We start from the raw sequence: 27,348 nt of genomic DNA, 5'->3' as shown, positions 1-27,348 counted from the left end.
AAAAATGATATGTACATCGAATGTGAAGAAACGTATGCTACAATAAAGCAGAATTCTGACTGAATTAAGTGTGTGGACTGTAACAAATGGCTCCACGACCTATGCACTATGTATGGCGACCGTTGTAATTCTTGCGGCAAGCAATTTATTCTAAGAAGAAACAAGAAAAATGAGTGAGGAAGTTAACCCTCTCTAAGTGGGGCATCCCAACCCCCCTGTCGGGAGAGATGGCCAGAAAAGGGAATTCTAAAAATGAAAAAATTGTGTTAAACATTCTCAAATAACAGTTTAATTATTTTTTTCGGAATTCACCACTGTAGTCATCATAATTGTGTGTTGTAAAATAAAAATTCAGCTTCTGGATTTCAATAATACTTTTTAAAAAATATGGGACACCTCACACGAGTTTACCCTACATGCAAGAACATTTTCACACATATAAAAAAGCAAAATATTTTAATCTACGAACTACCATTCACTACTGTCGTCCGTCATTTATCCACACACATTAACCTAACCTAACCTAATCTAACCTAACCTATTTTTAAACCGATGTGTCCCGATAACCCACAAGTACCAGAACAATGTCACATTTCCATACCAACAACAGCAACAACAAATTTGATTCATTGTTAGAAATTCAGTACATTGTTACAAATTCAATACACTGTTAGAGACTGTTTACTGGCGCTGCCTAGGAAATATTTAGCATACGAGAAGAGGAAGTGAAACAACACAGACGCGCTCACAACAGTTCTCAGATATATTGAGAAAGGTAAGTGGAAATTCAAACTTATATAAAGAACCAGATAATCTTCAACAAGTTCAATGGTAAAGTCTGAAATCGAAACTCGTCTAAATACTAAATACGGAAAAGGAAGCGTCCATATTGGATGGGAATCTCGTGTATGTTTGTACGAATGTCGAGTGATGCGTCTGCATGTCTTTAGAAACATGTCGCTTATTCATAATATTTCAAGGTTTAAAATAAAATTAAGATTTACAGTCTCGACATATATGATGAACATTTAATTTTGATTCCATTGTAGCAGTTTGGTTCTCGCCGAATTCAGTTCAGTTCGATTTTCACTCGTGGCGAAGAGGCAAATCTTTCATTTTGAATGAGTTTCTTCAAAACAACAAGCAACAGTCACATTATTTGTAATTCCATAAAACGTAAGCTATTGATAATATTCTCGATGAATCCACTAATATTATTATTGGAACCGAACGCCGACTAATTTAAACCTCTACTTCGCTTTTCTTAAATGGTTGTGTCGGTAGTAAGCAAAACAAAATCGGCCCACCTTCAAAACAACCAGTGCATCATATTGTATATGAATAAACATACCACGTGTGAAATTACATAAACACTTCATGTTCTGACATGTTATCACCAGGTGTGTTTTTGGATACGATAAAATTGAAATGTCACTATTAAAACAGATACGTAAGAATAATTGATAAATTTTAAAATGTTAAAACTGAAAATTTTAAAAACCAGTGGTAAAATAAATAAATGTTGTGCATTGTTAGACTGTTTATTCGCGTTGCCTTGAAACGACGACTTTAACTAAAAAGGACGTAACAGCGGACTAAAGCACAAACACTTGAGAAGGAACAATTGTAGGAAAAGGTAAGTGGTAACTGACATTAAATGCGATTTATCAATGGAAAAAATTGTCCCGAATTTAAGATGGGCGTTTATATGTATGACGAGTGATGTGTCTCAATATCATTACATTATTAATTTTACAGTAAAGTTTCACCTCAAGTCTGTTGAATTATATAACGCGTAAGGTAAAAGGTCGAAGCCGTGACATCATAAATCTGTTTTTAAATAACGAGTTGAACAGGCGAACTACCTCCTTGCGACATAAAACTTTTCAAGAGACGTAAATACGTCTATATTTTTGGGTCAGTGTCATTCGGCAAAACGTGTTACGAAAAAGTGTAACTTCATTGTTATGTTACCTAGGAAACGTCAAACTTCATTGTTATGTTACCTGGGAAACGAAAAAGTGTAACTTCATTGTTATGTTACCTTGGAAACGTCATCTGTTTACCAACATATAAACAACAATGGTTACCTACATAGTTACATTACATTACATTACCGTACCTTACTTTACCTTACATCACATTACATTACCTTACCTTAACTTACATTACCTTACCTTACCTTACCTTACATTTCATTACATTCATCTACGACAGACCCATCTTAAGCGTAACTAATTCAAGTTAAATAAGCAATGTCTTAATCAAACTTATCTCGATTGTAAAGCATGTATAAAGGAAATATTTAGAATAAAGCCAATAAATAAACTTCCTTCCCGTATAGACGTATTTACGTCAAATTCTCCGGAACCGTGGTTCCATTGACAACTTTTTTAAATTCCCTGTCGTACAGCAGAGACATTTTTAAGACACTCACAGTTGCTCATCTGGTCAAGAGACCGCCATCTTTCATCAACACTACTGCCCATTAACGCGTTCGTTAAAGCCTGTATCAGTTAACGCCCTCACATAAAATTTTACATTCATTTTAATAATATTAAGTCTATGTTTAGTTCCCCACAGGCTTGAAACCGCCAGGAGTTTTGATTAAAATTATTTACGCACTTTTCATTTACGCAATTAGGTTTATACCCCACGCGGAAGCTAATTAATTGTACCGCAGACATTGTCATTATACAGAAGTAGAAATTCTTCATCATGGGCCATACAATTCCTTGTTTTAATGTTCCAGATGACAGCCACGTTCACAAATATGGAAAATATCTTCTTACTGCTTTGTAGATAATGAAAATTAGACCGAAGATCAGCACAAGCCCCACTCCGGCTCCTATAGCGACCCACGAGACATGCGTGGGTCACTATAGGAGCCGGAGTGGAGCTTGTGCTGATCTTCGGTCTAATTTTCATTATCTACAAAGCAGTAAGAAGATATTCATCGACCGAAACGGAAACGACAACGACGACGACGACGTAGTAAGCAGCCGTTTTAAACTTTATGCTAAGTAGCGGAGAGAATAATAATTTTGTACACAGTATAATAAAAATCTGTCTAAATTTACAATGTCATTATATTAGCTACAAGAAATAATGAACTGTACATCGAGTAAACGCACCAATGAAATAAATGTTAACCGTTAAACGTATTATCTCCTTCAGTAGGTAAGTTGCATTCTCCTTTCTCAATGTCGTCTCGGCCTCTACAGAACTTGCCTTTAATTCTTACAGGAAAGACAAACCGAAGGTTCGGGAAACCAAACCGAAGGTTCAGAAAAGCAAACCGAAGAATGTGAAAAAAAAAGGCAAGTAAAGTTCAAAGAAAAGATGCATCTTCTCCTTTACGAGTACTGGAGCATCACCAGAAAGCTCCACATCGAGCAAATCCACACCGACCTTAGTGAACACCAGGTACAGTCTGCGTGGAAAAGACCGAAAAGCCAAGAGAATATGCATTTGCGACATTTGCGCGGACAACCAAGGGCTCGCGACAAGAGAGGACCTCACAAGAGACATCAAAGAACAATTTCGGACGTCCTAAACAGTGCCGGAGGACACCCCTCCGTGTGTTGACAGAACTTCCGTCGATTTCCAACACGGCCGTTGCCCTCCGAGACTACTGGCCAGATGTGGTCGCGAAGAAACAGTTTTGGGATAAAATCGTGCTCAGTACGACCTGAGGCAAAACCATCTTACAGTTACTGGGGTGATCGAATAGTTTATGAGGTCCCGAAGTGTTAGACAATCTACTCAGCGATGTTGACATCTTGTTTTCAGCCAAGGAAGCCAAATGTACAGCCCTGATCCAGCCGCTGGGATTTCTCACACTGTTATGTTTGCTGTTGGCTGCAAGTATGACCATGATGAGATCACGGAGGGCCCTGTCCTCAGCCGACAACTCACGAACCAATCGTATCTGTAGTCCCAGGAGTTCACGAAAGATCTCATTTGTCTCCTGTCATCTGTGGTGGATGCACTGGCAGAGTTTGGTGAGGCGTCTCCTGGACTGCTAGGACCACACCTACGTTGGGCTGTCGAATTGTCGACAGAGGTCGGGGACCTTCTTCATCGAATTTTTTTTTAAAAGAAAACTTGTCTCACGTTGCAGCCGACGACAAATTCCGGCGGTAGCATAGGGCTCTACACTCTGCTCCCCTGCCCGACAGCAAAAGGACGATGGTCCTTTCTTGCGATGAGGTGGACCCGCTCGTGGAACAGGTTGTAACCCAGACCAATCCACGAGCACATCCACCAAGCCGGAAGCAGATTCTATCAACAATCGGGACCTTTACAACCGCGCAGACCGACATCTGTCCAGTCATCTCGCAGGGCAACTGTCAGTGGAATGCCTACTCGCACAACCTTGATGGCGTTGCACAGACCTAGTGGCAAATAGTGAAGGCAATCAGCTGACTTGGTTGTGATGAACTCTGAAAGCAGCCTCTGTCTTTGGGGTCCACTGACAAGTTCGTTTGTGTTCAGGCAGTTGGTATGCAAAATTTGTATTGTATTATGTGACAAAAAATAAAATATACAGGTTTTCCCAGGAGGAAAGGCCAATATTCTGGGAGGTCATAGTATCGGTCATTCTAAGCGTACAAGCGAGATAGGGCTATTTCATCGCCAATTGCTTCCATTAATACTATTCACTGATGACGCTACACACTTAACTCGCATCGATAGTATCACGACAATCCACATGGAACTGGAGAAACAAATTTTCAACGTCGTTTCTCTATCATTGTGTGGTGCGGTATGATGGATGCCATATTGATTAGTCTCGTTATTTTAGACCAAGGGTCGGCAAACATTTTTTGTGAAGGGCCAAATAGTAAATATTCTAGGCTCTGCGGGCCAAGAGGCAAACTCGAGGATATTTATATAGGTAAGCCTCCTTATGTAACAAGAAAAACCAAGTTTTAACAAATTTATTGAACAAAATGTAACGTAATAAAAATGTATAGACTACAATTGTTTGAAATGCAGCTCTAGTAATGAGAAGAATGGAATTGCCTGTTATGAGATAACATTTCACCAAACTGAGTTTTAAATTAAGTACTCCCTAACATCAAAATTGATTGTAAATTTTCATCCGTTAATGCTGACCTGTATTGAGATTTTACATATTTCACCTTTGAAAATGTCTTTTCACACAGGTAGGTGCTGCCAAATACAGATATAAATCCCCGAGCATATGATCTTAATTGACCGTATTCATCTCAAGGGTAATAAAATGAGAAGAAAATGTTAGAGAACAGCGATACATGTGGCACTGGAAACGCTGCGAATTATAACTGTGTGATGTCTCCGCGAAGGCCGCCAATCAGCGTGCGAATGCGAAGCTATAGGAGCGCCACATACGGTCTTTCTCTCAACTACTCAACTCGGCCGTTTTGTTATAGCGCGTACTTTGAAATTTCAAAGAATTTAAATATGTAAAATCCGTTCTTAGGTCGCGGGCCGTACAAAAAGAGGCGGCGGGCCGGATTTGGCCCGCGGGCCGTAGTTTGCCGACACCTGTTTTAGACGATCGTGTAACAGGGCAAAATTACTTAGAATTTCTGCAAAATGGATTACCAGAACAATTAGAGAATGTTCCTTTGGCTACACGGACTTGTGATGCAACATCTCAGTGACACTCCTTAATCGGTGGATCGGTCGTGGTAATACCATTAACTGGCCAAGAAGATCTCCAGACCTAACCCCTTTAGATTTTCGACGTAAATACGTCTATAGGGAAGGGTCATTCGGCAAAAAGGTGAAAGGAAAATGTGTAAGATGGTTACTTACGAAATATCAACAATTTACCTACGAAACGTCATCTGTTTACTCGGCATTGTTGTTACCTAGGAAACGTCATCTGTTTACTCGGTATTGTTGTTACCTAGGAAACGTCATGTTTATTCGGCATTGTTGTGTTACATTACTGCCGTCAACAATCCTCTTTCGTAACAAGATGGATGGCATTGAAGATAACATTACATTACAGAGACGTAAATATAATTTATATACAGAGACGTATTTACGTCAAATTCTCCGGAACCGTGGTTCCACTGTCAACTTTTGCTTAAAATGACCGATACTATGACCTCCTGGGACACTCGGTATAAAGTTCTCTCTTAGTTTCATTTAAAATAGGATGGTTGTAGTGGACCGACAGGGAATAAAATTAAATTCGTCTGAAAATTCTCCTCGGTGGTGTAGTGGTAGTGAGCTTTCCAAGGTTAGCGGGTTGAAACCCAGTAGAAGCCCATGGAGTAATGAAAATCCTTCGGAGAGATAAAAGACCGTCGGTCACATGTCGTAGATTTACACCATGCAAATGATTCTTACGAAAATGAAAGAGATGCCTGGTAAGCAAAGTTCAGTGGACACATTCCTCACCAATGTCTTCCTGCTTCTGCCAGATGCCTCTGACAGTCGAATCAGGGTCGAATAGAAATTGCGCAGAGGCAGCATGCTTGCCACCTACTACTCTAAAGCACTAAAGAGGCAAGTTGACCATTTTAAGTCTATAGAACAGTGAGGAATAAGAATTCTCAATGCAGACTCCACCAACTGGAATTTCGTTCGGATATCGCTGCGTAGTTTAGACAGTAACATGGCCTCTAAATAAAATTCTGTCTGAATCCGCCCAGTGGATCTCATGTAGAATCAAATGGACGGTAGGTCGAACAGACACGAGGAGCCAGGCCACAATGCGTTCGCCCTAAGCACTTTATACAAAGAACGCATAAGAAAATAATATAAATATGTGATTCATTGTCACATTACATAAACAAATTCATAATCAGGTCAACCATTGTCACTGCTTTGGCATGAACATGCCAGGTAACCTGATGTGGATGACTTTGATTTCATATTATATGGAGACTATATTATTAAAGCCATATTCGTATTCGAAAAATCCTTTTCATAGTTATAAGGAAGAAAATCTTTATCAAACAGCTGCTAAGAACAAATATACAAGAGTTCTGAAGTGCGTGAAGCTCTTCAAGAACGAGGGATTTACAACATCAAGACCCTCCAAGGATATGACACCTTGTTTCCTCGAACAATTCAGTTTCTTAAAGCAGAGGAAACACGCACTACACCACGTAAGTGCGAAGTCCCACGCCTACAAGATCTGGCAGCAACTCAGGTGAAGAGAAATCGGCTCCTTGGAACCACGAAGAAGTGCGAGATGCCCAAGCCCGACAACCTGGAAGCGGAAATGTCACGACGTCGTGTAGTACGTTTACTAACACCTGACCTACCGGATAAAGCCATAGTATATCTCGTTTCAGAGATGACTGACAATAATGGCATCATCTTAGCGCTAAGAGCTGCCATCGCACTCCGTCTAGCAGGAGTTCCGCTTCACGATTTGACGACGCTAACATTAGGAGTTGAAGATGTGATTCGACTAGCCTCATGTAAGATCAAGGGTCGAGTTAAATTACTTCTCAACTCGATCGCTCGGCGCACGCAAGACGTCTGGAAATGCGTTGATTGTGGGGAAATAATCACGAAGACCTCCTACGGACAGGCATGTCTTTGTAACACAGCTCGAGTTGCATTAGACATTTATAACTATTTAATAAATAGCCGGTCGAAAGATGTAGCCATCGACTGGTAATGACAAGAGCACTCCCTCCAGCATGTAAGAAGGTGTTGCTGCATGGGTTGCAGCCCTAGACTTACAGCTGTTGAGTCTATTCAACCACTAACGCCCGCCATAGCACGAGGTTGAATTTACTGGCGAAAGTGGTTCTTGAAGAACCCCCCTGCCTAAAGATTATTATATTGGTATATATTGGAGTGAAAGAACTAGGATGGAAAGAGAACAAAGGAATTCGAACACAGGAAATAGAAGACCCATCAGGAAAGATAGTCAGTGACCAGAATGAAGTTAAAGCTGTGTGGGAAAATTATATTGAAGAGCTCTATGACAAGGCCAACCGACTGGATGAGAAGGAGATGGAATTGAAGCCAGAAGAAGAAGTAGAGGAGGTCGACAAAGGTCCAGAGATACTGAAGAGCGAGGTAGAGAGGGCCATAAAGGATATGAGAAGAAGAAAAGCTATGGGAGATGATGAAATCCCATCGGACTTATTGAAAGAACTTGGAGAGAAAGGAGTGAAGGTTCTTACTAGACTCGCTAACAAGATATACACCTCCGGTGAGTGGCCCAAGGACTTTCTGGAAGTAACAATGATTCCATTACAGAAGAAAAAGAATTCCAAGAAGTGCGGCGATTACAGGACCATCAGCCTAATCTCACATGCGGCGAAGATAATGACGAGAATACTGACTAAAAGACTAGAAAAGAAGATAGAGGAAGTGATGGGAGACGACCAATTTGGATTCAGGAGAGGAAGAGGAACCAGAGATGCCATCGGAGTTTTGAGAATAATTTCAGAGAGAGTTCTCGATGTCAAGGAAGAAGTATGTGCCTGCTTCATCGACTGGAAGAAGGCTTTCGATCGAGTAAAATGGAAGAAATTAATGAGGATCCTACAGAGAATTGGAATTGATTGGAGAGATAGAAGACTAATCAAAAACCTGTACATGCAGCAAAAAGTCAAAGTGAGACTGGACTCAGGAGACACCAACAGCGTTGAGATAGGTAGAGGTGTAAGACAGGGATGCTGCTTATCACCAATTCTTTTTAACCTGTACGGGGAATGGCTTGCCAAGGAAGCTCTGGAGGGAACAGGAGACTTCAAAATTGGAGGAAGAGTGATAAAGACTGTAAAGTATGCAGACTTATTAGTATTGGCGAAGGAAGAGGAGGAATTACAGAACATGATGGACAAGTTAGTGGAAACAGGTAGAGAGTATGGAATGGAAATCAACATTGAAAAATCAAAGGTAATGAGGATAGCACCGAGAGCAGAACCATTGAACGTTGTAATTGGAAACCAACAGATGGAGAATGTGGAGCATTTCAAGTACTTGGGAAGCATAGTCACGACGGACGCCCTATGCACCAAGGAAGTAAAAGCAAGGATAGCCATGGCCAAGGCAGCTTTCGTCAAGAAGAGGATACTTCTCACTAGCAAGTTGGGCTTGGAGATCAAGAAGAAACTAGTGAAGTGTTACGTATGGAGTGTCGCGCTGTATGCAGCAGAGACTTGGACACTCAGGAAGAAGGAACAGAAATACCTGGAGAGTTCTGAAATGTGGTGTTGGAGAAGAATAGAGAAGATCAGGTGGACGGATCGAGTGATCAACGAAGAAGTATTGAGGAGAGTCAACGAGCAAAGAAGCATTCTGCAGGCGATTACACGAAGGAAAGCTAACTGGCTGGGACATATTATGAGAAGGAATGGATTAATGAGTGATATCACCGAAGGCCAGGTTGAAGGAAAGAGAGGACTAGGAAGAAGATTGATACAGCTAACCGACGACCTTAAACAAGGAAAGAAGACGTTCCAGGAATTAAAGCGAGAAGCAGAGAATAGGGACAACTGGAGAGCTCTTTTTGGGCAGAGCAATGGACCTGTCGTAAGACAGAACACTTAATAATAATATTGGAGTCCACAATCGGCTTTCGTTAGTGTGGAAAGAATTGTGCTGTGAAGAAGCGCTTCGTGAAGAAGATCCTTTTGTGCTGATCTATTTAGTGAAAACCTTTCAAAATAACCCAAGTACTTTTCTTGTGTGAATTACTAAGAAATTCGTGAGAATGTCGTTCAATCTTTCCATTTAATTTCTGATTAAACTGATTGCTGCCTGTGGACATAGACGTCTCCTCCTCTTCACAAAGGGTGAGACAAGGGTTTCGTATTTATTATTAATATTATTATTTGATTTTGCATTTGTAATTGTCTGTGATATCTTGAGGACTCGTATGTTATTTTTAAGCATTCAAATGCTAGCAGCAACACAGTTATTTGAATTCCGGATGACACAAACATGAGGATAACTTGCATGCTGATAAACAGGATCAGGAAGCTGTCAGCAGACAGTAAATGTGGTTTAATTCTGTGCATGCAGTAAGTTGTGGAGTGCAGTCTGTAAATCTCATCCGTCAACACGCTAGCTCTAAAGGCGGATGATAAAACGTTCCTCCTTAACGGAGATACAGAGAACAGGGTGACCGGGAGCTTCATATCGTAGGAACTGAGGCCTTCCTACAGCCAATCTTTTAGGATGGGCTAGATCAACGATGACGACTGAGCAGCTTAGCGCAGTCCAAGGAGTTAGAATCACACCGGAGGAGTTTCCAATAGACAATGCCCAATTCCAGATGTGTCGGCCCTTGTTCGAGCTGATCGCTGATAAAGTGAGAATGCTAACACGACACCTGAAATTAGGAGCAAGCTTCCACGAAAGCTCTGACGGGTCAGTGACCCAGACTCTATTACAACGAGAGATTAGAGAGAACCGCAAGCATTCAATAGTAATAAACAGTACGTTGAGTATGAAATGTCGGTTCGAAGCGGCAGTCAACATGATAAGCTACTTTGTAGCTTTAGAGTGCGGAAAGAAATGATAGGAGAGAGAGACGACAAGACATCACCGTGGTCATGTTATGATTTCGGAAATTATCAACATGTACCTGACGCCTGGACCCTTACACGCAATACCATCTTTGACCATGGGAATGTGGAACAGTGGAATCTGGAGCAATTCAGATTGGCATTCACTGGCAAGGATGATATCAGAACATCCTGGCAACGAAGGGGATTAATTAATCCCTCGCGAGATTAAAATCAACCAAGGTCTGGCAGACAGTTCAATTAACATGATAATGACCAGGGACACCGAAATTCTGGACTTCGCAATTAAAACATTGTTCTTTTGCGTTTACCTAGTCATTCGACTCACTTCTTACAGCCGCTAGACAGAAGCTTTTTTAAGTCTTTAAAGCACTACTTCCACGAAGCTTGTCAGACTTGGATGACGTCCAATGGACAGCGGAAAATAAACACTGCATTTTGGACAACTTCTTGCTAAAGGCTTAGAGAAGATCAGCTACCACTGGTAACGGCGTATCAGGCTTTAAAACCACAGGAATACATCCATTTCACCCGGCAAATATCCCGGAACATGCATTTTCCATGTCTGAAAGACATGTTAATAATGAAGCAGGGCAATTTCAGTCCGAAACAGACCACCCCCCATACACCCTCGACTTCAGGCGAGCCTGCTGAGCTAGAAAGCCACGAATCAGGCACATGCGCAGAGAATGAAATTGTAAACACCGCGTAAAATCCTTCTGAAGATTTCTCCAATACCTGAAATTCAGCAGTCAGCTACTGTTTCAACATCACATGACTGCTTTGCCATAAAACGTCTAAAGGTCACTAAAAAATTAAAGCCGGATAATAGGGGCAAACCAAGGAGACGTGTTTAAAAAAATAAACAAAAAAACCTGAGCTGGAATCAGAAAGCAAAAATGATATGTACATCGAATGTGAAGAAACGTATGCTACAATAAAGCAGAATTCTGACTGAATTAAGTGTGTGGACTGTAACAAATGGCTCCACGACCTATGCACTATGTATGGCGACCGTTGTAATTCTTGCGGCAAGCAATTTATTCTAAGAAGAAACAAGAAAAATGAGTGAGGAAGTTAACCCTCTCTAAGTGGGGCATCCCAACCCCCCTGTCGGGAGAGATGGCCAGAAAAGGGAATTCTAAAAATGAAAAAATTGTGTTAAACATTCTCAAATAACAGTTTAATTATTTTTTTCGGAATTCACCATTGTAGTCATCATAATTGTGTGTTGTAAAATAAAAATTCAGCTTCTGGATTTCAATAATACTTTTTAAAAAATATGGGACACCTCACACGAGTTTACCCTACATGCAAGAACATTTTCACACATATAAAAAAGCAAAATATTTTAATCTACGAACTACCATTCACTACTGTCGTCCGTCATTTATCCACACACATTAACCTAACCTAACCTAATCTAACCTAACCTATTTTTAAACCGATGTGTCCCGATAACCCACAAGTACCAGAACAATGTCACATTTCCATACCAACAACAGCAACAACAAATTTGATTCATTGTTAGAAATTCAGTACATTGTTACAAATTCAATACACTGTTAGAGACTGTTTACTGGCGCTGCCTAGGAAATATTTAGCATACGAGAAGAGGAAGTGAAACAACACAGACGCGCTCACAACAGTTCTCAGATATATTGAGAAAGGTAAGTGGAAATTCAAACTTATATAAAGAACCAGATAATCTTCAACAAGTTCAATGGTAAAGTCTGAAATCGAAACTCGTCTAAATACTAAATACGGAAAAGGAAGCGTCCATATTGGATGGGAATCTCGTGTATGTTTGTACGAATGTCGAGTGATGCGTCTGCATGTCTTTAGAAACATGTCGCTTATTCATAATATTTCAAGGTTTAAAATAAAATTAAGATTTACAGTCTCGACATATATGATGAACATTTAATTTTGATTCCATTGTAGCAGTTTGGTTCTCGCCGAATTCAGTTCAGTTCGATTTTCACTCGTGGCGAAGAGGCAAATCTTTCATTTTGAATGAGTTTCTTCAAAACAACAAGCAACAGTCACATTATTTGTAATTCCATAAAACGTCAGCTATTGATAATATTCTCGATGCATCCACTAATATTATTATTGGAACCGAACGCCGACTAATTTAAACCTCTACTTCGCTTTTCTTAAATGGTTGCATCGTGTTGTGTCGGTAGTAAGCAAAACAAAATCGGCCCACCTTCAAAACAACCAGTGCATCATATTGTATATGAATAAACATACCACGTGTGAAATTACATAAACACTTCATGTTCTGACATGTTATCACCAGGTGTGTTTTTGGATACGATAAAATTGAAATGTCACTATTAAAACAGATACGTAAGAATAATTGATAAATTTTAAAATGTTAAAACTGAAAATTTAAAAAAACCAGTGGTAAAATAAATAAATGTTGTGCATTGTTAGACTGTTTATTCGCGTTGCCTTGAAACGACGACTTTAACTAAAAAGGACGTAACAGCGGACTAAAGCACAAACACTTGAGAAGGAACAATTGTAGGAAAAGGTAAGTGGTAACTGACATTAAATGCGATTTATCAATGGAAAAAATTGTCCCGAATTTAAGATGGGCGTTTATATGTATGACGAGTGATGTGTCTCAATATCATTACATTATTAATTTTGCAGTAAAGTTTCACCTCAAGTCTGTTGAATTATATAACGCGTAAGGTAAAAGGTCGAAGCCGTGACGTCATAAGTCTGTTTTTAAATAACAAGTTGAACATGCGAACTACCTCCTTGCGACATAAAACTTTTCAAGAGACAATAACTATTTTTTAAATTCCCTGTCGTACAGCAGAGACATTTTTAAGACACTCACAGTTGCTCATCTGTTCAAGAGACCGCCATCTTTCATCAACACTACCGCCCATTAACGCGTTTCTTAAAGACTGAATCAGTTAAAACTTAACCACGCCCTCACATCAAATTTAGCATTCATTTTAATATTATCTCCAACGGCTTAAAACCGTGAGGCGCTCTGATTAAAAATATTTACGCACTTTTAATTTACGCAGTTACTTCAATACAGGCACAGAGAGTATTCTTCCCAGTTTGTTTACTGCAAACAACTAAACCAAGGACAGAACAGCAGTTCTTTTGCCATCGTCAATCGCAGCTTACACCTCCATTAACATGTCAGGACACGAAACTTTCTTGTTATACAAAAGGACGTGTGAGATTGACCATGAAATGTTTGAAGGTGAAGTCAATGAACAGGACGCTGCCCAAGTCATATATCACTGCATGTTCGGGACATACAAGGAAGATCTGTCTATTCTAGAACAAATAACAAACTGTGCCACCTGGTACACCAGAGAGCAGCTGGGTAAAAGATTCCAAAAGATGACAACCATAGGGAAATCTGTCAAGACCCAACTCATAATCCAAAAGATGTACTCCAAAATGTCTGCAAATCAAACAGGCTTTCTTGCATCAGCATATCTACAAACTGTCGCTGTCCCAATATTCAGTGGCTACAGGACTCAAACAATAGGAGAGGATTTTTTTGAAAATGTATTAAAAGATCGGGGTCAATGATGACTGGCAAAACTACCCAAAGCTTAATAAGCAGCACTGCTACTCTTTTAAAGGAACTTATGAAAGAAGTTGGTAAAAATGGGAGAATTGAAATGGGTACTCTTGCATGGAGGGACATGGGGACACTAACTGCCAGTAACCCTCATAATGAATTAAATGTCAAGCTTGAGGGGAAGAACAAATCTTCCTGGGTAGGGGGAACAAAGATTGATTGCCAAGTACACTCAATGTATCGTCTATGTTTCCATTTCACTTTTATTCATTGCTAATTGTTGAATTAGTATTAGTTAAGTAATCATATTTTTATAAATGCAGACATGTACCCTGGGCAACGTCTCTGACGGCAAAGTGGCTTGGCAATATATGGGTCAAAGATGAAATTCTATGTACCTGCCATTTGACATAAATAAATTTACATAGGTTTATATCCCACGCAACGGCTAATTGCACCGCAGACATTTTAATTACAGAGAAGCAGTAATTGTCCATCATGGGTCATAAAATAGTCAACTACACAGTCAACGAATTCTGGAGCGGATGGGACTTCGCCTCGCTGCTAGCTGCAGGAGCCGTAGTGGTTTTTGGGCTCGGCTTCATATTTATAATTTTCATCCTCAGCAAAGAACTGAGAAGGAATCAATGGCTCAAAACATTTCAACACTGGATCAAAAACACACAGTGGTAAGCAGCCGTTTTAAATTTTATGCTACGCAACGGAGAGAATAATAATTTTTTAATTATTATAATAAAAATCTGTCTGATTTTACAATGTCATTATATTGGCTACGACAAATAAGGGGCACCCAACACAGAATTAATTAACTGCACACCGAGTATATGCACCAATGAAATAAATGTTAACCGTACTATCTCCTTCATTACGTAAGTTGTCAGTTCCGGACAAAAAAGAAGCCTTAATATCACAGATTCAGACGTACACACTGCGTCTATTATGAGGCAGCACGAACCTCTGAAACGTCGGCTATATGGCACTCATTTTAAGCTTCGAATGGGAATGCTTTTAATTTCGCTTCAAAATACTTCGGTATATTACTTTCCGCTCAATATTTGCAAACTATTCTTGGCGAAATTCATTCGCGGGCACAAACCAGCCTTCGGGAGCGCCAGGAGTTGCGCTTCACCGCTGTACAATATTCTCCTTTCTCAATCACGTCTCGGTCTGTATCAGAACCTGCCTTTAATTCTTACAGGACTCGAGAACTGAAATCCCACAAGAGCTGCCCGAAAGCGGATAAAAGAACCAAGGCAATTTCCAATACAAGAAGCATCGTCGAGTCCACGGCTTTTCGAGCACCACCAAAAAGATCCACATCCAGCACGACAACCACTACCAGTATACAACCCGACTCATCCATATCAAGTGTAAGCAGCAACACATGCAAACTGCGTGGAAGAAACCGAACAGCCAGGAGAAATTACCTGTGCGAAAACTGCTCGGGCAAGTAAGGGCACGCGACAGGAGAGGGCAACCCCACGAGACACTGAAGAGCAATTTCGGCACAGATACCGACTTCCTAAGCGGAGCAACAGTGTGATGGTGACTTCTGGTACATCCTACATCCATGGACGTCCTGAAGGTACCATTTGGCTACACGCGACAGAGACAAGCGACCGAGGCAGGCGACAGAGTTACGAGACCGAGACTGGTCGCTTCCTGTCTGCTCTCTGTACAATCGTATGAAGTACAATTACGAGCGCGAGACAAAGACAGGCGACAGAGACAAAGCACAGGAGACCGCTCTCGGACCAGTAGTGTCTCGCGACGGGCTCAGGTAGCACGTGTGTTGTTGAGTACAATAATGGCAGAAATTAAATTTACCGGTGACCAAGATAAGCAATTGGTAGAATTAGTAGCAGAAAACCGACCACTGTTCGATCCTGAGGTCGAGTCATACAAGGATGGGAATATTCTAATGATAAATGATTCTTTATTAACAGACAGAAAGATCCTTCTCCACGTCTGGTTTTGAATAATGAACTCATAGATTTTCTTTGTTTTTTTCGCAACAAATAACACAGCAACACATCTTCTCCTTCTTCTTCGAGTAACCTTTTTAGAAGCATTTTTGTACTCATTTTTCACAGAATATGTGCACGTATGTCTGGCGTGCCGCATGTCTCGGTCGTTCACCTCAAAAGTGTGTGGCGATAAGTTGTGATGTGTCCGTCTCCCGTCTCTGTCGCCTGCCTCTGTCGCATGCAGCCAAATGGTACCTTAACAGTCCTGGAGGCTGGCGACATCCCTTCCTGTGATGACGGAACTTTCGTCGCTTTCCAACACGGAAGTTGCCCTCCGAGAATACTGGCCAGATGTTTTCGCGAAGAATCAGTTTTGGGATAAAATCGTACTGAGGATCGACCTAATGCAGAATCATCTGACAGATAAGGAAGCCAAAATGTACAGCTCTGATGCAGCCGCTGGGATTTCTCAAACTGTGAAGTTTGCCGTCAGCTGCACGTGTGACCGGGTCAGTCTTCGGCCGACAACGTACCAACAAATCGTAGCTGTAGTCCCAGCAGTTCACGAGAGACCTCGTTTGTATCGTCATCTGTGGTGGATACGCTGGCCGAGAGGGGGTGAAGCCCAGTCTAACCCAGCTCAACTGACGAGTGCATTAGCCCACACCTGGCGTGAGCTGGATGAGGTATCTCGTGCACTGATAGGACCACACCTACGCTGGGCTGATGAATTGTCGGCAGAGGTCAGGGACCTTCTTCATCGCAAATGTTCGAAAACTTGTCACAAGTTGCAGCCGACGACAAATTCAGGCGGCACCATTGGACTTCGGGCTCTACACCCGGATCCCCTGCCCAATAGCAGCAATACGATGTGGTGGCCCCGCTCGTGGAAAAGGCCAAAACCCAGACCAATCCACGAGCACATCCAACGTGCCGGAAGCAGATTCAATCAACACTCGGGACCTCTACAACCGCGCAGACCGACATCTGTCTAGTCATCTCGCAGGGCAACTGTCAGTGGAATGCCTACTAGCGCGACCTTGATGGCGTTGCACAGACCAACTGGCAACTAGCGAAAGCAGCTTAGTTGGATGTGATGAATACAGAAAAAAGCCCCTGTGTTCGGGGACCTACGACAAGTTCGCTTGTATCCATCCAGTCAGTTGGTAGGCAAAATCTGTATTGTATTATGTGACAAAAAATAAAATATATAAAGTTTACCTGAGTTTAATTTAAAAGTAGGGATTATAAAGGATCGAAGGCAAATAACAAAAAATCAGCCTGGAGACTTTCAATGCAGACTCCCCCAACACGAAATCAATTCGGATATCACTGTGTAGTCTGCAGACGAAACTTGTGGAATGTCACTCAATCCCCATCTTACTCTTTGTGGAACGAACGCAAAACTTTTACAGGCTGTACCTTCTTCACACATGACGCCGTGAAGAATTGAAGAAACCCCACGGCAACACCAAATTTCGTACAAATTCGTCAAGTGGTGTAAGAGTAGAATAGACTGGACTGTTGCTCTCTCAACAATCAGTTGTGTCACAATGATATAAACAGTTGCCTCGTGATGGGAATTTGTCTCGCTTGAGATACTGAAGTGTGGACTCACAGAAATCGAGAGACTACTATTTATATCATTGTGATGCAATAAATGCTGCTTACTGTTGGTCAGTTCAGTTTATTTATAGTAGGAGTCTCATATCTCATACTAGAAATAAACTGAACTGACCAACAGCAAGCAGCATTATAAAAACGAGATGAGTTCTTTAAAGCAATTAGCACCCAAAATCAGAGGCAACAGGATCACCAACAAGATTCCCAAGCCGCTGATGACAGACCAGCAGGCACTAGAATTAGGAAGAGAACTGAGAGATTTAACAAAGCATTCTGTAAGACCAGTTTTGGAAAATTCTCTGCATCTCAACACCATTACACTCCCACATTCCTTACAGAGATACAATGCCAATAATACATTTGAAATAGCATTCAGAATCCAATTGTGCATGGTCTTGGGAGAGGTAGAATTATGATATACCTCGTTCAGCTCTTCATATCACAATCTGTGAGCTTTTCCTTGATTTATTGAGAATGGAAGGTTCAGCTCGCATTGTTCTTGAAGAGTGTACAACTAACCTCAAGTATTACCAACTCACTGAAACAGCATTAACATCTGTGGAACCTCTTCAAGTCTGTCTCAATTTAGTTTCCAGATTTCAGTTTGAAAGACTGGTCACATTGACACCTGGAGCAGAGCTCACAAATCCTGCAATACAGCAAAATCTTAGAAGCCAGATTAGTGATCTTAATTCATCCCAATACCAGTCAAAAATAGCACTCTTCAACCTTGTGGTAAAAACCTGTCTCAACTATAATAGTTTAAGACCTGATTTGGCTCGACTGGTATTTACTTTCGGGATGGGTTTTCCCCGAAGTGGGCAGATGACAGAAGCTGCATGGACCACAAGATGGTCAGCGTTGGTTAATAGGTATCCTACGGACTCCCAGTTGTCATCCTCAGCGGAGGATGCCCAGAACTTGTCCAGTTTGATCCAAGTTCTGGCGAAAGATGGATTAGATCTTCCAGCATTGGCCACAGAATATCTGAGCTTTATAGAAAAACTTTTTCTGGAGGAACCAATCCTCAAAGCCCTGGTTGACCAAGTAGCCTACAATGGAATGACAATTCCTGTAATAATAGCTTACTTATGTGACAAGTTGCAGGTGAAAATTGCCGGGGACGATCAAATTAAGAAATACAACGGAATCGGAGGCATCAACAAGAAGAAACCCGTTCCATTCAAATCTGTCACGCAGTACAAAAAGACTGTCCTCGAAGACGAGACCCCCAGACCTTTAAATATCTTGAACAAGTATGAGGATCACTTCTCTACCACAAAGGCAATCATGAATAAGCTACTTTCCCAATACTTACTCCCTAAAGACACCGAGGCAGATGAAGTTGATGCGGAGGGGTTGGGATCGTTGTTTGAAGAACAACGACCTTCAAGTGAGGACAGTGACGATAGTGGGAACGATCCAGGACCTGGATCACGACGTGAAAGATACAAAGGAATCTTACACCACCCCCAAGGAAACGACCTCGTCGGCCTTCCCCAAAGTCGCAGTATTCCAAGACACGATTTGACACTCCTCCCCAGAGAATTGATAGGCCTCTAGCTCACTCTCCTACTTTCTCAGCGTCAGGATTATCTACTCAATCACAGATCCAACGGTTCGGCTTGGACCGGATTGCAGTGAGTCAGCCCCCAGAACCCATTAGTTTCCCAGAATCCCGAGCTGGTCCTAGTGTCATTACAACTGACATTAAGGAAGAGGAATACTCTCAATAAGACTGTCAGTAATTGCACTCAGGTTTTGAGAGAACATTACTTGCAAGAGGGGACCGATAATAATGAAGTCTTTAAGAAAATTCCTGCTCATGTTGAAAAGTTTTTGAATGCTGCTCGAGAATTTGATGCTGTGATTGAAGAACTGAAGACAGTGAAAGAGATTCCACTTGAAAAGGGATCCCCTACATCTGGAAAGAGTGAGATGAGAGGAACTGATTGATGTAACGATAAAAAAATAATATATGCTATCTGTACAAAACACGCATATTAAACATTGCCTGAGTATATCAAGTCTTACGGCATCAAATATGTGGGGGAAGATTTATTTTAATTTACGTAAACTTCGTCCATCAAAGGCCTGTTCTTTTTTAGTGTTCTGTATGACGACAGGTCCGTTTCCTCGGCAGATGATCCAGAAGTGGTTTGCCATTGCCTTCTTCTGTGTGAATGGAGTAATTGTTGGGATGCCACGGAGAAACCGGGGAAGCCCCCGGAGGAAACCTCCGTGATGCCTAGACCACGGCCTTGCCCAACACAAGTTATAAATCTGAGCACCACCGGGAATTGAACCCGGGACCCCAGGATTACAAGTCTAGCGTTCTGACCGCTAGACCACCGTGGTGGTCAAAGGCCTGTATACATCTTATATGTAACAAAGTTACATTTCCACAGCAACCAAATAACAAACTTTACTGATGCATTGTTGGAGACTGTTTACTGGCATCGTCTAAGAAGCAGCTACAAGACAAGGACGTGAACCAGCACAGACGAGCACATAACACTTCTGATATATTATATTAAGAAAGGTTAGTGGTAATTTAGTTTAAATCATATAAATAATTGATAAAAGATAATCGTGAACAAGGTAACATCAAGGCCTTTGAAATCGAAAATCGTGTAAATACTAACTAAATGGCTTACCGGACACAAAGGTTCATCACCGAATTAACCAAAGCCCTCCACCGGTCCCTGTCCTGGGCCAACAAAATCCAGTCTCCTTTAACTCCTATCTCCCATAGACCCGCCTGAGATTATCCTCCCATCTACGTCTAGGTCTCCTCTAGGCTTCCAACCAATACCCAGTGCACAGCTCTTGTTCCATCCATGCGCGCTACATGCCCAGCCCATCTCATTCTTCTCGACTTAATCACCTGACAATACCGGGGGAGGCGTACAGATTTTTAAGCTCATCATTATGCAGTTTTCTCCATGCCCCATCGTCTTCTCTCTTAGGCCTAAATATCCTCCTCAACACCCTATTCTCAAACACCTGCAATCTGTGTTCCTCCATCTGAGTGAGAGACCATGTTTCGCACCCATACAAAACAACAGGCAAAATATTTTGAACTGAGAAGTAGCAAGCATTTCCGGAATTTAGTCTCCTCCTAACTTCCTCATGAATATCATTTTGTTTTGTTATTGTTGTTCCCAAATATTTGAATTTTGTAACACTCTCAAAGGATTCATTAGCCACCCTAAGATAATTTTGCCTGCCTGTCTTCTGACGACGAGATACTAACATGTACTTAGTTTTTTTCTGAATTTACTTCTAGCCCCACCTGTCTACTAGCCTCTAGTAAAACTTCTGCGTTCCTCTTTATTGTATTCACATCGTCCCCCAATAAATTAACATCATCAGCATATGCCAACAGCCGATGTGTCCCATTCAATTGCAAACCCTCCTGCCTATCTTGGACTTTCCTGATGGCATATTCTAGCGCAAAGTTAAAGAGCAAGGGAGACAAAGCATCTCCTTGTTTTAGACCGTTCTTGATGAAGAATGTCTCAGATACATATTTACCTACTCGAATTTTGCTACAGGTTTCATTTAAGCACATTTTTATTAGACTCACTAGCTTCTTTGGTGTACCAAATTCAATAAGAATATTACATAAAACTTCTCTCTTCACAGAGTCATAGGCTTTTTTTAAATCTATAAATAATTGATGTACGGTCTCAATGAACTCTCATTTTATCTCTAGTATCTGACAAATGCAAAAGATCTGATCAATCGTTGATGTGTTTCGTCTGAACCCACACTGATGATCCCCAATAATTTCATTCGCATATGGGGTTAATCTTGCCAAAAGAATGTTTGATAGAATTTTGTATGAGGTTCATAGCAGAGAAATTGCTCGGTAATTACCACACTCAGTCTTGTCCCCCTTCTTATGAATAGGAATAATTATGGATTCCTTCTTATCCCAAATTAACTGAATAAGCTTATGGATACTGTCGCATAACATCTTATATTATCTTTCTAGCATGGGACAGATAATATATTCAAACTGTCCCTGTTGCGACAACGAACCAAGTCAAGTAGCAGCTGTGAAGGAAGGCTCCGTTACGAAATTGCTGGCCGTGTTTAAAGAACTCGATCGTGTCTACGCAAGTGCGAAAGGTTACTCCGTGGACGATATCGCTGGTTATATGCGTAAAAACTTACATACTACAGGAGACGTTGAATCTCAAGTTACAACCGCTCTGAATATTGCCCTCAGCAAACGGCTGATTGGACGCAGATATCGCCGATATATTTTCGTCGGTCCCATTGCTAGCAAGATGAAGTACAATGCGCCCAAACCACGAGTGCGTTTTCGTCGGCCTGTAAGCGGGAAAAACAAAAGAAACAGAAGACTGGACATCTCAGAAAGGTCACCAGCACACGAAAGACGCGGTGCATCTAAAACTGATATAATGGACAGAGAAGATGAATGTGTTTGTCGGTGCCATAATCCTGATGGTAATGGTGTGGATAATACCGAGAGCTTATCAGTACAACAACAGTCCTCAAGTAGCAAACTCTTGTATAATTTTATTAGATGTGAACACACACACACACACACAGTGTCCAGAGAAAATAAAATTATAAATGAGAAATGAAGAAAATTATATTTTGGCAGATATATTCTTTTTCATAAATTTAAAATACATCTGGGGCAGCAAAAAGTTAAAGCTAGGAGAGATTGCGCGGTAGAAGAGTTTGCGCATGTCTACATTCAGGTGGAAGGGGTAAAATGCGCGCGCAGCAACGTGAGGAGCAGTAATCACTCCACTCGTAGAGGCTTCAGTTGAATTTACGTGTCGATGCATGCGGTTCTCTGTGTTTTATTGCCAATTTTCTGCTTGTTCTGTAGAAGGCAAGTGCTTGAAATTTCAGGAATGTTTCGTATATTTTCATAAGAAATGTTTCACCTCTAAATTACTGCAAATAAAGTAATTTCTAAGTTAGTTCTTTGTTGAGACTAGTGTTTCATGCCGTTGCGAGTCACTGTGGAAATTTTCATACCGACCACGTGGGTGCGCAATCTTTCCTACCCAGTGAGGATAGTTTGCGCTGGATTTTCATTTGTTTCAATGGGAGGAGAGATTAAAATAAACTTGTTCACTCAATTAATTGCAAAATCAAACAAAAATGAAGTATGTTCTTTGTGTTTTCATCTTATCTACTGTGTTTATCTGTATTTTACCTAAGTTGCTGAATAAAATTGCATAAAATGAAACATTCAATACCTAGTTTGTTTTCGAAGCTGTTTTTCTAGTGCAGAGTATTACTAATTATTTTTGGTATTTCTCCTTATAGGTCAGAATGCCAAACGTTTATGTGAGAAAGTCGAATAAAAGGTATTGGTCAGAGGATTTGCGACGCTATAAAAATGACTCTTTCACCATACGCGATGCAAGTAGACAATTCAATATTCCTGAATGCACCTTGAGAAATAGGCTAAAGAGAAATGTTTTTGAAAAGCATGCTTTGGGTCCAGATTCGCAAATAGGTGTCGATACGGAAAATAAATTAGCCTATCACATAAAAAAACTTCAGGCAGTTGGGTTCGCGCCAACACAACGCGATATAAGAATTATGGCATACTCTTTAGCAGAAAAACTAACAATACCGAACAGAAGATGGCCGGGAAAGTTTGGTTCGTATCGTTTATGCGGAGAAATCGTGATATAAGTGTCAGTAAATCGCAAGGAATCAGTCGAGCAAGAACAGAAGGCATGAATCGTGAGAAAGTTACGAATTATTTCAGTCTTATGACATCTATTTTGACCGAAAATGATCTGCGGAAACCAGGCTGCATCTGTAACTGCGACGAGATTGAGCTACAATTGAATAACGAACCCGGTAAAGTAACTGCAGCGAAAGGCAGTTAGGATGTCCATGTAGTCACCAGCGCCGAAAAAGGAGAGACAATCACTATTCTGGCTTGTTGCAATGAGGGGGAGGGCAATTTTTACCCCCTTATTGTATTTTAAAAGGCGTTTACGCAAAACCTCAATATGAGAGAGGCGCACCACCAGGTTCAGTAATGAAGATGAGGAGAGAGAGCGCTTATATCAGCAGTAAATTATTTACGGATTGGATGATTCAACATTTCATCCCCACGAAAACCGCCAGGTAAAAATTTCCTGATACATATGGCCATAGTTCTCATATGAACAGCCCAGACATTCTGCAAGTCGCCGCAGATAATGATGTTATCACCCTTTGCTTGCCAAGTCACACAACCCATTATCTACAGCCTTTGAATCGGGTTGTATATATATAACCTATTTCAAAGATGCTTGTGGAAAGTTGGTCACGGCTCGACAATGTACAGGAAGAATTACAATCCTTTGAAGTAGATGCCCAAAAAACAAGGAAACACTGAACCACCTCATATTCCTAGCACACCTTCAGTCACAACTCCGTCTTCCATCCGTTCCAACAACCACATCTGCCCAAATTCCTGTCTCTCCTGAAAGCACACCTACCACATCAACGGTTCCCTCTATGGTAAATTTGCATCCCTCCTCAGACGTTTTACCCAATTGTCAGCCGTCAACATCTACGCAAGCTAAGGCGACACCAACAAAAGTTTTAAAACAAATTTCACCTATTCCTCACAGTTTAGAACCTTCAAAAGCAAAATGGAAGCAGAGTGCGACAAACGTTAATGATCCCGAGTACATCAATACTCAGAAAGAAAGATGTACATGAACGTAAAAGAAAAAACGAAGCAGCTTTAAAAAATAAGAAAATGTCAAAACATAAGACGAAACAAGGAGTGACTGTGAGGTCACGGCAATCTAAATTAACAAGAAAGAAACAAAGTACAGGCCGTAGAAGGTTGAAATATGATTCTCCTACACCATCGAACACATCTGGCGAAGTCAGGGATGGAATGGAACTTCTGTCAGACCACGTCACGACGAATGCGCAGTGTTTTTAGAACATTACTCCGTTACGACTTCAAAATCTACACTCGGCTCCCCTGCCCGACAGCAAAAGGACGATGGTCCTTTCTTGCGATATGGTGGACCTCCCAGAATATTGACCTTTCCTCCTGGGACACTCGGTATAAAGTTCTCTTTTAGTTTCATTTAAAATAGGAGGGTTGTAATGGACCGACAGGGAATAAAATTAAATTCGTCTGAAAATTCTCCTCGGTGGTGTAGTGGTAGTGAGCTTTCCAAGGTTAGCGGGTTCAAACCCGGTAGAAGCCCATGGAGTAATGAAAATCCTTCTTCGGGGAGATAAAAGACCGTCGGTCACATGTCGTAGATTTACACCATGCAAATGATTCTTACGAAAATGAAAGAGATGCCTGGTAAGCAAAGTTCAGTGGACACATTCCTCACCAATGTCTTCCTGCTTCTGCCAGATGCCTCTGACAGTCGAATCAGGGTCGAATAGAAATTGCGCAGAGGCAGCATGCTTGCCACCTACTACTCTAAAGCACTAAAGAGGCAAGTTGACCATTTTAAGTGTATAGAACAGTGAGGAATAAGAATTCTCAATGCAGACTCCACCAACTGGAATTTCGTTCGGATATCGCTGGTCAGTTTACACAGTAACATGGCCTTTAAATAAAATTTTGTCTGAATCCACCCAGCGGACCTCGTGTAGAATCAAATGGACGGAAGGTGTGACACACACGAGAAGCCAGTCCATAATGCGTTCTCCCTAAACAGTTTTATGCTGGGTGCGGCAGAAGAAACGCATGTTTTTCGAATGGCTAGTACTCGGCAAGGAGGAGGGTGGGGGATTTCCGCCCCTTGCTAGTAGACAGCTTAGATGATGCAGTTTAAGTAGCCAAGGCACCGTGGACCCGCGAGCATCGGGTGTTTGTCGTTGAAAATTATATCAAAAATGGTGAGTTACATTACTGTACTCTTCCATATTGGGCATTCCAAAGACGCTCTTTGTCTTCGGCGTAGAGTTAAGTTTTATCCTAAGTGTAAGAAGTATGATTTTCATAAACTTGTTAATAATGATGTAATGATTGATCGTGTGAAAGAGATGAGTCCTAGTTTGTCTGCTTTGTGTAAGCGAGTGTATATTGGTCCTTTGTTTGGTTCCAACTTGCCCGCTAATACTGATGAAAGGTATTATATGGAAATTGTATTACCTTACAAGGTGTCAATTGTAGCTTATTACACATTTGCCAATAAAACATTCAATGAATACCGTTTGTTAATTGTGAATATAGGGATCCTAAAAAAATTACCTCGCAATACCTTTGTTACTTAGATGTCACAAGGACTGCCAGTGGATGTCAGGAATTGGGCGCCTTTCCGTTATTTCAAGGATGCAATTGGACATTTCCAGTACTGGCGTCTTTTGTTTTGTAGTTATTTGCAAAATAATGATAGGTGTGTGATAGCAGCGTTCTGTTTTGGCAACGGGTGTGATGCATATGTTAATAGCAGCTTTATGGCAGATAAATCATATGAATGAAGATAAAGAACGAAATATTCGTTATTTGTTTCAGTATTGGAGTGATTTAACTCACGGATTTCAGTGGAGGAGTGAAAGAACTTATTATATCGTTGAGAATCTGAAGGTTGAGGATTTGGATGGTGTTCGTAAAGTTGGTGGGCCTGGTCGCTTTAGTGATAATAGTCATTACAGTCAAGCTTGTATTTCATCACTTCCTGATAAGATAGCAAGAGCAGAAAATTCTAGTAATCCACAGCTGTGGCCGAGATTAGATAACGACTAGTGTTTAATTTATCTGGCCACGCCCTAAAGAGACTTGCCAACGTCTGACGACCGATATCGGTGCCACTGTGACGGCACGAACATCGGTCGATTCGGCCGAACTCGCCCGATCTTTTCAAACCTGTTGGAAGGCACGTGCGTGGTCTCAGTGCAACCGATCTCATCGGCCGATTATAGCAAACGTCGGACGGTCGGGCGAATTCAAATCAGTTTGTTTTTTTCGGCCGATGTATGATTCATGTAAGAGATATAAAGATGGACTGTGAAAAATTGATAAGTTTGGTGCAGGAAAGAAGAAGTTTGTGGGATCCGCGAAGTGGTCAGTATCATAATAGAGATGTAGCTCGGAAGCTGTGGATTGAGATCGCCACTTCATTGGAAACTACAAGTAAGTACTGAAATTATTAACATACACAGATATACAACCATCACACATAATTAATTATTAATTCAACCATCATGCAGTGTGTTAACAATTGAATTGTCATTTCTGAAATAATTAACGTAACCAACAACGTTTTAAGGTACATTTGTGACAAGAAAATATTGTTTAAATGCATCGCGAATTTCACAAGCTCTCCGTGATGACCGATTGAAACGTCTTGTAGAGTTCGCCTGGTCACTATCATTGTTTTCATGGGTTGCGTTGGTATCTGATAATACAGACTCACTTATTCCTTCTGTATCGATTACGATATTGTGCAATAAGCAAACGCACTTGGCAACAGTATCAACGTGACTTGGATGTAGTTATAGTTCCCACTTCTTATCAAGTATTCTTTGTGTGTAGTGACTTCATCGTTTACACTTCGCATTCTGTTTCACTTTCCTGGTGTTGAATTTGGTCCTGACCTTTCGAAAACAATTTGGGGAATGGAAGCACAGCTCTGAGAATATGAAATCCAATGCTTATGCATCGTATATCTGCATGCATCTCACTACA

At 41.1% G+C, this 27,348-nt stretch overlaps 3 protein-coding genes, 1 long non-coding RNA gene and 1 pseudogene across 13 annotated transcripts in view; 4 read left to right on the top strand and 1 right to left on the bottom strand.

Moving 5' to 3' along the window:
* Nucleotides 1-27,348, bottom strand: part of Top3beta (DNA topoisomerase 3-beta) — a 120,374-nt gene that overhangs the window by 48,991 nt on the left and 44,035 nt on the right. The gene's annotated exons all lie outside the window — the stretch shown is intronic.
* Nucleotides 402-4,569, top strand: LOC147873976 (uncharacterized). 3 transcript variants are annotated; one of them, XR_015534854.1, is made up of 4 exons: nt 402-775; nt 1,537-1,636; nt 2,753-2,994; nt 3,247-4,569. It is a non-coding gene; the product is annotated as an uncharacterized LOC147873976 (long non-coding RNA). The 3 variants fall into 3 exon arrangements; XR_015534853.1 differs by lacking the exon at nt 1,537-1,636 and having other exon boundaries at nt 404-775; XR_015534855.1 differs by lacking the exons at nt 1,537-1,636; nt 2,753-2,994.
* LOC110833363 (uncharacterized) lies at nt 12,061-17,276 on the top strand. Of its 6 annotated transcripts, none has more exons than XR_015534850.1 (5): nt 12,061-12,172; nt 12,945-13,044; nt 13,556-13,866; nt 14,549-14,759; nt 15,290-17,276. XR_015534850.1 is itself a non-coding variant. In XM_087347551.1 (3 exons), exons 2-3 carry the CDS (start codon nt 14,569-14,571, stop codon nt 15,543-15,545), a joined length of 447 nt encoding a protein of 148 aa, XP_087203677.1. In that variant the 5' UTR covers nt 12,079-12,172; nt 14,549-14,568; the 3' UTR covers nt 15,546-17,276. The 6 variants fall into 6 exon arrangements, 3 of the variants coding, with proteins under 3 accessions (XP_087203677.1, XP_087203678.1, XP_087203679.1); XR_015534849.1 differs by having other exon boundaries at nt 12,062-12,172; nt 13,570-13,866; XR_015534851.1 differs by lacking the exon at nt 12,945-13,044 and having other exon boundaries at nt 12,072-12,172; nt 13,570-13,866.
* LOC147873975 (uncharacterized) lies at nt 23,005-23,970 on the top strand (annotated as a pseudogene).
* LOC147873974 (uncharacterized) overlaps nt 23,975-27,348 on the top strand; it is a 36,555-nt gene continuing 33,181 nt past the window's right edge. For both annotated transcript variants that reach the window (XM_087347550.1, XM_087347549.1), the window contains exon 1: nt 23,975-26,793. In XM_087347550.1, coding sequence (XP_087203676.1) covers nt 26,637-26,793 — 157 coding nt within the window. In that variant the 5' untranslated portion in view covers nt 23,975-26,636. The remainder of the gene's footprint in view (nt 26,794-27,348) is intronic.

The sequence above is a fragment of the Zootermopsis nevadensis genome, unplaced genomic scaffold (assembly GCF_977971745.1).
Source record: "Zootermopsis nevadensis isolate Lab colony 2312 unplaced genomic scaffold, Znev_1.0 Znev_ptg000012l, whole genome shotgun sequence".
Lineage (NCBI taxonomy): Eukaryota > Metazoa > Arthropoda > Insecta > Blattodea > Termopsidae > Zootermopsis > Zootermopsis nevadensis.
Note: the sequence above shows the minus strand (reverse complement) of the source record. Positions and strands in the feature narration are given on the sequence as shown.

Excerpts from the sequence above, each read along its gene's own strand:
- LOC110833363 (XM_087347551.1), top strand. The coding sequence starts at position 14,569 with ATGGGTCATAAAATAGTCAACTACACAGTCAACGAATTCTGGAGCGGA. Across the intron at positions 14,760-15,289 it reads TGGATCAAAAACACACAGTG|GACTCGAGAACTGAAATCCC; the intron begins GTAAGCAGCCGT and ends TAATTCTTACAG.